Here is a 12,206-nt window from a genome sequence, read left to right on the forward strand (position 1 = left end):
GCCAAGTAGAGCCTTATCATCTTCAAATTCACAGCTGCTCCAATGGAGATGTCACAGGAGAAAAAGGATTTTCTTGAAAAGTACTGGAGAAAAAACCCCAAAGAACATCAATGAGCAGAAATCTTCCTCAACTTTATTGTATTTGCATGGGTCACTGGGTTTATTAGATGGTTATTACTTACTGAAAAACAGCAGTTACTTCCAAATTCCTGCCTAATAGGAAAATTACATTTTCAAGGATTACATGTGAGGTTGCCATCATCTGTTAAAAATACTGAAACTATTCAGGGCCAAATTCTCATTGTCTTCAGTGAGTACAGCCTCACTGAAGCATATTATTTCCATGAATTAAGGCTGATTTAAATCCCCATCACTCTCACCAGCTAGCTACATTTTCTAGTTCTGTGAAGATAGGTATTATTGCTTTTATTAAAGAACAGAAAAAAAAAACCCCAGTCTTTAAAATATGCCAAAGGTACATACTGACCTGTAAGGCCACATGTTTGAGAGCATTCAGACCAAGGGGACCAGTCAGAGAGCTGACAATTCACAGGACATTCCACCACACAGGATGTATTCATTTGCCATGTCTTCTCCAATCCAAGCTAAAAGAAAAACTCAATAGTGAGCATGTAACACCCAGTCTGCACCATCTGTGCAGGCTATGCATTTGGACAAGGTGAATCTGAGACAACTAAAGTTTTAAGTAAGCATGAAGTCATTACTAAATAAAAAGTAAAGCAATTAAGACATCTAAAAATCTCACATCAAGACAGACCTACTGCATATCCCAACTTCTAAATACATGCTTAAATCCTATTTTCATCAATTATTTTCCAAATTACAACCTATAAATGGAGGGCTTCAGCTCTACAGTATTATCTTATACAATAGGTTAAGGACGAACTATCAGTATGAAGTATCAATAATGTATTTTGAAATAGGAATATAAAAATACTGAACTATCAGCAGCTATTAATGGCTGAATTCAAGTGATGCTAGGAGCCAGGTTCAAAACTAATAAAAGGAGGATGAACATGCACTGTCAGTTTATTTGTCAGAAGATGCTGCAGTTGCTAAAAGTTTATAGGAGTTCAAGACAGACTGAACAAGTTAATGGAAGATAAATCTGAAGGTTTAAACACACAGAATCCACACAGGGCAAATGCAGTCCAAGAGATGAAAACAGGTGGGGCTGAGAGAGAAGTAGGTGGAAACCTGTGTACGTCTGTCCTTCTTACTCTTCCTTAGGCATCTGCTTAAGCCTCTTGTGTTTTTCCTAATGTGGTGTGTAAGTTTATTTTATATATATTATGCTACCCATTCGACTGTATGCAAAAATATTGACATTAATTTGTTTTTTAAAAAATATAAATGTACATGTTTTTCTGAAAAGCTTTGCAAAATCAGAATTCTATAACATTCTTAAAGTAACAGCTGCATATGCTGGAGGAGTACGAGAGAAGGGGACACAGAAAATAGCCAGACTCGCATGTTTCCCATAATTACACTCTGTACTGAGCTCGTCTCTTGGCGGGAGTCAGCCTAACACTAACAAATGATGAAACACCCACAGGGAAGGAAGAGTATTTCTGGCCATGCTTGGAGACAGTACAGTGGTTAGATGGTCCTTTGGTCTGATCCTGTAAAGCCATTTCTATGTTCTTATAAAATCCTGTGGTCCAGATTTTCCCCATCCAAGGAAGGAAAGAGATATTCTCACTAACACACATAAGAATATATGATGCAAGATAGAATACAACTGATTGCAAAAATATTAGCATGAAAACAATAATCCCTGCAGCCTGAACAGCTTCAGAATGAGTTGAAAGGACAGGCTGATTACAGTGTGCATGATATAAAATGTGAAAGAAAATCAATCATGACAATATGAAGAGTTTCCTAGCATAAAAGACCATTCTTCATTAGCCCTCACCAGTGGACCTTGATCATCATTGAGGCCTTTCAGAATCCCAGGAGATTGTGGACATCTTTAAGAACATAAAACCCTCACAGTTAAAAAAAAAACCAAAAAAAATAAAGGCAAACTAGACATTTCAAAACCTATTAATTTTAATGACTGGAAAGGTTAATGACATAAACCCAGCAGTTAAGACTTTAAAAAGGAAATAAAACCACTATTTCCTACTAAATGCAAGCACAGAGCAATAATTAGGCACAACATTAACATGTCCTCCATAAATAAACTACCACAAGTACTGGAAATGTCTAACCCTGATAGACTCACCAAATCTTAAATTTGCATTTGCAGTACCATTTATTGAGACAAATGAGGTTTTGGACCTCTGTTCTGTTTTACACATCAAAGAATGAGTTCTTAGCTTTTCTCTGTGGTACAGCATAATGATTATGCAGCTACTGCACACAGGCAACACCTGAAACCTTTGCATAATCTGGAATTCGGATAATTGGGTAAACTAGAGAACTGTCTTTGAAATCTATGTTTGGGTCAAACTTTCTGAGCAAAAGCTTTAAAGCCAATTATAGTAACATGACTACTCTCTTTGAAGACTGGCCTTCTCAGCTGGACTTCGGTATCTAGAGAAGGAAAAGCTCAAGAGAGATAGAAAGGTGAAGAGGAGAAAGCTGAAGGCCAGCCTACCCACAGCGAGCTGCCATTTGCATGTCTTAAATACTGAAGTGCTGCTGAAATAGATTGGGGGAACAACTGCCAGGCTGCCAGTATTCTCACGTACTCTTTTCTCATCCTTCTCTTTCCTTCCACTGATGAACCACAATTCATTTTGAAGAACTTAGAAAACATTTGGAAAAGTGTTCAGTAGCTCTCTTAAGTGTCTGTTCTGGAAGAGTCTCTGTTCTGGATGAGTTGTGGTTTCTGATTAAAGAATGGCAAGTACTGGAGGAGTCATACTGAAAGCTACAGATGAGCGCCCTGTACTCCTGGTCACACATGCCAGGGGCAGCAGGCTGCCAGGCCAGCATGCTCTACAAACCCTGTGATCCACAAAAAGTATTTGCATTTGTTTACAGGAATGTTTAGCACTGCAGATTAACCTCTGCTGGAGGTTAATCATGTAATCTGACAAGCGGACTATTTGCCATTAGAACAGAAAAGATTGCTTCATAATGCAGACAAAACTGCTGGTTTCCAGGCTTTTCTCATCTTTAATTAAAGATAAATGCATAAAAATAAGCCCATAAACATGAATATAACCAGGAACAGCTTGCTTTAGGTGATATGATTTTCAAATACTCTAGTAAAAAACAAGCCAAGTTCTTGTGATGTGCTAATTTTGTAAAGTTAGAGACGAAGTAATCCAGTATTACTGTGTCTTGAGAGTTTGAAGGGAACTATGTTCACATAACGAGGACTTGGAAATAAGCTGTAGAAACTGATTTATCCTGGCAGTAATCAGGATGACTGGCTAGCTTCTTTAGCTGATTGACTGAAACAAACACAAGATCATATGGGTGCATTAGGAAACCAGAACACAGGAGCTTGGAAGAAATGTTAGTATTTAACTATGCTGATGCTCACACCTGGAGATGGGGTAGTCAAAAGACAACATGAAGGGTTGGGTTTTTTTTTTTTATATATGGCTTTTATTATTTTCTTGAACCACATGTTGTATAGGAACGCAAACATTGCCATCAGGCATCTTAATTTCTTAGGGATCAGGGTAGGTTTAGCTATTCTGATCTCTTTTCTCTGCATATAATGGTAAGAATCATAGTTCTGTAAATGTAACTACATACAAATTTAACAAAACTTTTGTTTTATTCACACATCTAGGATAAAATTTTATGACAACCCAGGGGATATTCCATTAGCTAAGTTATTACAAAATTATTCCATCTTTCTTTTTGCATCAACTTTTCTAACCACATGCACCTTATTTTGAAATTCCCTTAATCTTTCTGCACTAACCTCATAATGCAAAAGACAGGAAAAAAACAAACCAAACACCATGAAGGATTATCTGTGATTAAATTAGTAAGAAGTGAACAGTATGTATTCACATTTTGATGATTTTTTGGATACTCTCCTCTCATGACCTGGAAGGTCACAGAGTTGGCTTTTACATCTTTAGAGTGAAGGGTCTGGTAAAATCTGAAGAGCTTGGCTTTCTTGTTAAGCAGGTTAACAGGTTTTACTCCTCACAGTTATTGGATCAGCTTTTGACCTCATTGTACCACTTCTTAATTCAACAAATGGTCTTAACAGTATGACCGGGGAGTGGATCAGAGCTTTCCACAGGACAATGTATCTCTGTGTGATCTAGCAAATAAAAACAGCAAATAAGACAGTCTCACAGTGGTTGCTGATGAAGCCAGGACCCCACTTCAGTGACATCTGTTGCCCAGTCATTTACGACAAGTAGCTTTTGAGATATTATTTTGTTGCCCTAATTATTTCTCTGAGTAATAAACTTTAATTTTGTAAAAGCAGGAAAGGTCCAGAGGTTTTCTTCAATGAGATTTCAATGTACAACGTAATCATTTGTTCTAAATGCTGCTCAAAATCTTTGGTTAACAACAGGAATAATTTCTTGGCTTTATGGTAAAAGAACTTTCCTCCCCCTTAAAATTAAATAAAGCATTTTTATTTTATTGAAATATTCATGTGGATGCATGTCTTAAATCATGTCTTGGTATGAATTAATCAATATTGCAGTCTCTTAAAAATAACCCGAGAGCCCTTTTTTCTTTTTCTTTTAACGCATCAAGACATTAACAGAATGCATCAATGCATTCCCCTGTTAACTTCAGAGAAGCTTGCTGGTAGGTAGCCAGATCCTGAGTTTTTTCCTGGGACATAAATGATCAAGTTATGAGACTTCATTCTAAACCCAAAACCTATGTGTGAAGGAGGAACTTGGGACAAAAGCAGGGTGCCTGCCTTTGCTAAGAACTTGTGGATTCAGGAGTCCAGAATGTCAGAGGGGATTGGAGAAGCCTAAGTAGGCCAGATAGACCATTACAAAACCATAGCCCAAAGTACATGATGAGTTCCTGACTCCCTCCACTTGTTCCTGAAATCAGGAAAGCAGCTACTAGCCAGGAAGATTCAGCTAAAAAGCTGTGTTGGTACCAAAGCTGCTGTGGAGCTCACTCAACCTTAGTCTCCCACTGCAAGTGATTTTGTTTCTGATGTCAAGGTGGCAAGGGAATGGAAGCTGAAATGAGCTCAGTTTCCTTCCATCAGAAACATATGTAGGATTGCCCTGAATATAGCACTTGTGTTGTCTTTCCATTTTCCTTCACATTACTGTCTCCATGCAACTGAAAACATTAGGACCAACACACAGTGTCAGAAAATCAGAGCTGTCAAATCTTAAATTAGTTTAAACATTTGCCAAATGGCTCCTTCAAAATTTAAGGGCCCCGTCTAATAGTTAGTTCTCCATATATGTTCCTATTTAATATTGCGTTCATGCTGCACATTGTTTCACATTAGCTTGGGTATCTTTTGCATTGCACAGCTGGATAGAAGTTGTTAGCATTCAGCCCTGCTGCAGAATGGCACGAGAAATATTTTCTAACGCATTGAGTAAATGATTGATACTGGCAGCTGTCCAAGGCTCCATGCAGAAATTGTATCAAATTAGAATGATGATTAGTGTTCTGATTAAGATTTATTACCTTTATTCTACTTTATTAATTATTGTGTCTTTTCCTTCAGGACATAATAATTAGCATATGTTCATGGAGGCACTTAGAAGCAACCAAAGGAAATCGTATAAAAATCCCTGTTGATAGCACAGTTCATTTCAGAGGTACTTAACAATCCATGAAGAGTGTTGCAAAACATCTGGCAAAGATGGTTTACATGCCATATAGCTCAGCTGGCTCAACATTAACTAGCACCATTGGAAGGGAGCTTACTCACAGGTACCCACTCACCTCTTCACAGTACTTTAGGTCAACTGATTTGCCATCACTGCGAACACAGTCGAGCATCCGTGTTTTGATACCATTACCACACACAGCCTTCTCGCTGAGCTGACATGTGCTCCAGTCTGGAAACAAAGAATTCATTAGCGTAGCAGACATTTTAGATAAAACTCATAATGATCCAGTCTCCTACCTAATTCTTAAAATCATCCTCACAAGCAACTTTTACAAACACAAAAGCTCATGGAGCCAGCTGCTACACATTTTTTGAAACATCCACTTTTACTGCAAATAGTGGCATGACACCTTCCTAAAAAGTTTGTATTTGGTTTCATCTTCATGGAATTTGAGGAAATCACAAAATTATAGGAGAAATAAATTTCCTGGAGTTACAGCATGCACACTTCACCCAAGTTGCAAAGCCACCAGTAATATTTTATCTGGATTAAATAGCCTGAATCACTTTCCAGTATAAGCTCCACAGCTTCCTCCAGATAATAACAGAAAGCTGAAAAATCTGCCCTGTAAGTGAATGGACAAGTAAGCCTGTAAGCCATAGTCCCAGGCTGTCACTAGAGCATAACACCATAAATACCTGTCACATTGTAGTCATAGTGGTAGCAGTTTTTGTTCAAAGTGCAGATTTCTGTCTCGGTGGAAGTAGGACAAGACTTTCCATCATTTGGTTGTCTCAGGGATTCAGCTGACCTTTCACGGACACTACTTCCATTGCATGGCTTGAAAGGGAGGTTGGAAACAGCTTAGGTATTTTGGCACCCTAAAAACTTTTCATGCAACATTATAGCTGCCTTTTAAATAATCCATTCACAAAACACATCTAAAATAATGGGCTCATGCTGTTGTGTAAGGAAACTATTTCGTTTTTTCAGAGAGAATTTAGTCTGCTCTTTCACCCTGGTAGCACCCAGGGTGAAGTATCTTCTAACTTAGTAACACCTTGGTATGTTCCTAACTAGTTCATATTTCAGTACTACTGCTTTGGAAACATTTCACGCATAAACTGGATACTGAAATGCTCGCTTTCCAAACGCTATAATGTAGTGCATTGGAGCCCGAATACTCAGAGGTCCTGAAACACGTTTTTATGTTCGATTTGCAGTTTTTTTGACACTTCTTTTTGAAATTGCTGGCAGGAAGGGGAGAGAAGACCCAAAGTGATCTTTCTATGCCCAGTCTTGATCTACAGATTTTGCTCGTAACAGGATAGTGCCATTTTTAGTACAGTGACTGCACTGCTATGGAGAGCCTGACAGCTAGGCTCAAAGACAGACTCACAAGCCACTGCCAAAGCTATTCCACCACACAGAACCTACCCCACACTTAAAAATGACCACTGGGGACACTACAGTTTGTGTTTTGGAACACTTGCACTTAAGGGAAAATATTGGCGCAATTTATTTGCAACCAACGATCAATGACGCTAAAGCTGACAGTAAATACAGATATTTATGTGTGTAATCACTACTTAATTCAGCATCTTTGCACAATACTTTATATATACATTTTCAAATGTTACATTTCACTATACTTACCAAGGAACATCGAGACCATGATCCCCATTCAGACATAACACAGTCCTCAGGACACGGTAGCGTGCATTTTCTAGCACCAAGTGGCATCTCTTCAGGATCACAGAGATAGTCCTCTACAGTGTCAGAAGGACCATCCGCAGTGTTTAGCATGCACCTGGAAAAAAGAACTGCACATAAACTGCATTTGCCATGGATTACGTACAGCAACTCTGTTCCATAGTATTCTGAAACATTTTAACATTTCGTCAGCACATAACAATCATGAAGTAATTGAAGTAACAGAACTAAGTATTGATCTATGAGTATCAAAGAAAAGCTGAAGAGACAAAAATAATCCTCTTTTTTACAGTCGACAGGCATATAAAGAAATACATAGAATTTAGACAGTCCCTTTCAGTAACTGGCTGACAGTTTCCGGGCAGGTGATTTACTTGACATTAGCTCACCTCTAAGCCAGAATAATGCAAATCAGTTATAGTTTAGACATATTTTGTGCACGCTTCAACTAATAATTTTCAATCTGGAACTACTAAAACTTTTAAAATTTTATATTGCTAGCACTGATCCCTAATCCTCATGGAAGCTTTTTAACTACTATTATATTAAATTAGCAGATGGAGGCTCAGTTAAGATGAGAAATGAATATGCTTAGTTTTATAGAGCTGAAGACGACAGTCTTCACAGTATTTCCAGTGCAGTGGCATCTACTATTAACTTCTGCCTTCCACCTGTCAGCAGAAGACCAACTAGTATAGGACTAGGATCATTCAAATTAAGAGGCTTGCATCTGTTTTCCAGAATTGCAAGACAAAAGCTCATATCAATAGGAAGCCTTTCACACACAGAGAAATATTTGGAGTTTCTTTCATTTGACCACATTATTTTTTTACAGCTATCATACATCATCAAACTAAACTAATTTTTTAAACACTCTCTCTGTTCTAAGGTAAACAAACACAAGAGATACAGCAGGAGCATATTTAGTACTTTAATGGTATTATGTGATAATAAATGAAAAGTTAGATGGTTTCAGTCCCAAAGGGCTGAAATGTTTTCTTTCTTTATCTTTGATGGTAGTGTTAAGGTCTATTTTTCAACATAAACCCCGATTAATTTTGATTTTTCATACTGGAAAGTTTTTAAAGAGTATTCTTGTGGGAATTTGTTTACGTGCTACTGTGTGAAACTAGTTATGTATAGTGTTTCTAACTTTGGTCAAGCAAGGATTAAGACTTTGACCTTCTTGAAGTAAATGGTTACACTGAGAAAACAGTGCTATTGTGAACAAAATCGTGTAAATGTGCCAGTTTATAAGCACTTCTGGTAGGGAAAGGAGAGCATTTAGCAGTTCACTGTATACGGCTCTCATTTTGCACCTTCAAACTGAATTCACATTATGGTTTATTAGTAAGATTTATAAATTGTGTGTCATTTTGTTGTTAGCCATTAAACAAAACAAGCCCAAACCAACCCAAACTCCATGTGCTGCTTTACTTGCTGTTGAACAATACCATGTGTGGTTAATTTTAATTAATTCATTTGATTAGAGCTCTAGGATGAAGAGCAAGCATAGAAGATGCCTAGATCAGGTTCAATAAACAACATTTTTCTAAAGTGAAGGAGAAGCAGTACTGTTTTACCTGACTTTCCTTGTTTGAACACCTTCGCCACAGTTCTCTTTTAAGTCCACATTGGTCACCTTGCAGACACTCCAGGGCTCAGTAACCCATATGTACTGGCTGCAGTCACTGTGGCAGGGAACTACCTCATACACCTGGATTTCACATTGAGAGTCAGTTTTGTTGCACACAAGTAAGATAAACATGCAACAGTGATCATGCAAAAAAGGCTCTTTTTTGGTAAGAATAACAAATGTAAACTTGCTGATTTAGGAGCTATAGTAATAATACAGATAAAATAGCCGATTGATAGAAAACTAGAGAAATAACAAAATTCAGAAGCTAAGACATCTAATGACAGATTCCCTGGTTTTCTCTGCCCCTAAGCTCATGCTATGCCATTTCCACTAACATAAAACCTGTAACTAGGCTAGGTCATGAGTATATCTTTTAGAAAACAGATGCTAAAACTCTGTCAAAACTTTATTTCTATCTTTCACATCTATCCTCAACTATTCCATCCCATTGTCATTAGCTGAGGGGTTTCTCCATTTCTGAAGAGATGTGAGCACAAGGTAAGCTATACCAGTATAGGTTCACTTTATTTTTCATTATGGATACATAAAATCACTTTAATATATTTGCGTACCAGCATTGGTATTATGTTTAGATTTGAATAAAAATTAGAAATAATATGTCATATAGTAATTTATACAGTGTTCCATATATTTTATCAGCCATACATTACAAGAAAAGAACAGACAACATAAACAGTGGAGCACAATCATGAAGCACATGTTAAGGTTATCTCTCTATTTTAGAAACTCTTACCTGAGCCTGACGAACATTTTTTCATGAACCCAAAAGAAAAAACAAAGATAAAAAGAATGATTAGAGTGACACATCGGTATTTAAATGGCATTAATTTTGCTTTTATTCAAATACTTTATGAACTCTGCCAAGCAAAAGGCATCCTATTTTTCCTCTTCCATCTCCCTTGCTGTCATAAGGCATTTTTGCAAGTTTGCTTTTGGAAGAAAATAAAAGTTTATAAATGACAGCTGGTGGGAAGAGACTGTGAATTTGCTACCCTCTTTTTCAGTCCCTAACACACGATAAAACTGCTTTCTCTTTTTGCCTGTAATGAACATCAACTCTTCACACAGTAGGGAATGCAGTTTCCCTAAAACGAGAAAATCCTCCATGGCTTTGAAGGATACTAGAATTCTTTATTAAATGAAATTGTTCTGACAGCATCAAGCACAATAGATTCATGGGAATAAAAGGAACTGACAGTACTCATCCTTCAAAAGTTCCTAAGTAAGTCCTTCATTGAGTAGCTTAATTACGCATACATTACTTAAAGCCCATTGCCTCAAAATTATCTTATACCAGCTAACTTCACATATCATTCTGGGTATCAAGCCAGCACAATAATATTTCTAGACCATCTAAGACTTTGTCTGAAACAAGTCCTTCATTTCTTCTCAGCAACACTGCTTGGGTAGAAAAAGACGGCTGATGGTTTGACAGTTTATCAGTTAACCTGCAACAAAATACCACCAGTCACAGAGACACAAAAAAATAATGCTTTGAAGAATGAACGTGTAGAGGGACTGATGTATCAGTATGCAGCTGATCAGCCCATGCACAAGAAAATGAGCACAGTCAGCATACTCGGGCCTTCTTTGAACTACATAAGCATTAACTCAGGCATAAAGATGGGTGGTGTAAATGCATGTTAAGGAAGGTACTGGACTCTGCACAATTTGTAACCATGTGGAAAGTGTCTGGGATTTCCAAAATGAGAATAAGGAAGCTTTAATTTAGGGAAATATCCCTATATTTCTCACCCTGGTTGGCATAGGAAGAAATCCATAAACACCTCATATGCCTTTCCAGTAACATAAAAATTTGGTATCTTGCCAGAAAGACAAAGGAGAACTCTGTATCGCACTGCCTGTGTTTAATGGTGTTCTCCTGACCTTACCGGCATTTTTGTAACTGTGACTGCAGGCCACGGCAGTTGGGTAGTGTAAGGATTGCATACCCACCTGCTGGATAAGGGGGCAAATAATGCCTGGTGCCAATGAAGAGAGAGATGTCCATATTTTCTCTAACAGTCTCAGGTTAGCCTCTTCATTTGAAGGACTCTGAAGGCCATTGGCACAATTTTATAACAAACTTGACTCTATTATTATTGTAATTATGAAGACTTTCGGCCTAGTGAAGCAAGGACTAAGCAAGTTTCATTCAGCTGGAGTGTGGTTTGGGAATCACACTGGCATGCATGGCCCAGGAGAAAAGATGCCAATGAGACAACATCCAGCATTCACACTCCAAAATACAGTCATACATGTCAGCCCTGGCAGAAATAGAGCAACATGCTCTTAAAACTTGACAAATGCCTTAAGCACTTTATTTCAATGTTTCACTAGCCTTACCATTAGAAAGTTTTCCCAAAGCTTTACCCAAACCTGCTTGCAGCGGTCTAAGCCTACTGCTTTTTATCCTACCCACATTGGCCATGGAAAATGGATTATTTCCTCCTTCTTTGCAATAGCCTTTTATGTACACACTACCAGACTGCCAGCATCCTCCCTCCGAACTTCTCTTGCATGGGCTAGCCAACATCTTGCAGTTTTTTCTCAGAGTTCAGAATTCCTAGATCTCATTTTACACCATAGCCCCTATGTATATCATCTTCCACATACTCATGGGCACCAAAGACTTGGTCTAATCATTTGTGCTTTGTATGTATGCAGATAAGCACGCTACATGTATAAGTAATAAATACCTAAATAAATTACATTTAATAATTGAAATAAATATTCTGAAGAGTCAGTAGTTTTCCAGCTGAATGAGTGGTGGAACACATTTAGATTAAATAATCAACTCGAAATTAGAATGCACGTGTATTCTCCTGCATGCTTCTGAATTGAGATCGAATGTATTTAGAATTGAAAAATATAGTCTCTGTATTGTTTTACATTCCTATCTTATTTGTAGGGCTCCTTTTCCATGAAGGTACTGTATTTCAATTTTATTTTTACAATAATTACATTTTGAATCCTCTATTAGTCATTTGGCAAGTATCATGTAATATAGCAACAAATCGAACTCGAGTCAAAGTACCGGTAGAGGGCAATAGTGTTGC

At 37.6% G+C, this 12,206-nt stretch overlaps 1 protein-coding gene across 6 annotated transcripts in view; it reads right to left on the reverse strand.

Annotated features, from left to right (window-relative positions):
* Positions 1–12,206, reverse strand: part of THSD7A (thrombospondin type 1 domain containing 7A) — a 269,899-nt gene that overhangs the window by 17,101 nt on the left and 240,592 nt on the right. For all 6 annotated transcript variants that reach the window (XM_030494595.2, XM_030494627.2, XM_030494606.2 and 3 more), the window contains 6 exons: positions 9,881–9,886; positions 9,071–9,204; positions 7,431–7,584; positions 6,473–6,614; positions 5,887–6,002; positions 488–605 (listed from right to left, as the gene is read on the reverse strand). In XM_030494595.2, the coding sequence (XP_030350455.1) occupies positions 488–605; positions 5,887–6,002; positions 6,473–6,614; positions 7,431–7,584; positions 9,071–9,204; positions 9,881–9,886 (670 nt within the window). The remainder of the gene's footprint in view (positions 1–487; positions 606–5,886; positions 6,003–6,472; positions 6,615–7,430; positions 7,585–9,070; positions 9,205–9,880; positions 9,887–12,206) is intronic.

Source organism: Strigops habroptila, chromosome 1 (assembly GCF_004027225.2).
Source record: "Strigops habroptila isolate Jane chromosome 1, bStrHab1.2.pri, whole genome shotgun sequence".
Classification (NCBI taxonomy): Eukaryota; Metazoa; Chordata; class Aves; order Psittaciformes; family Psittacidae; genus Strigops; species Strigops habroptila.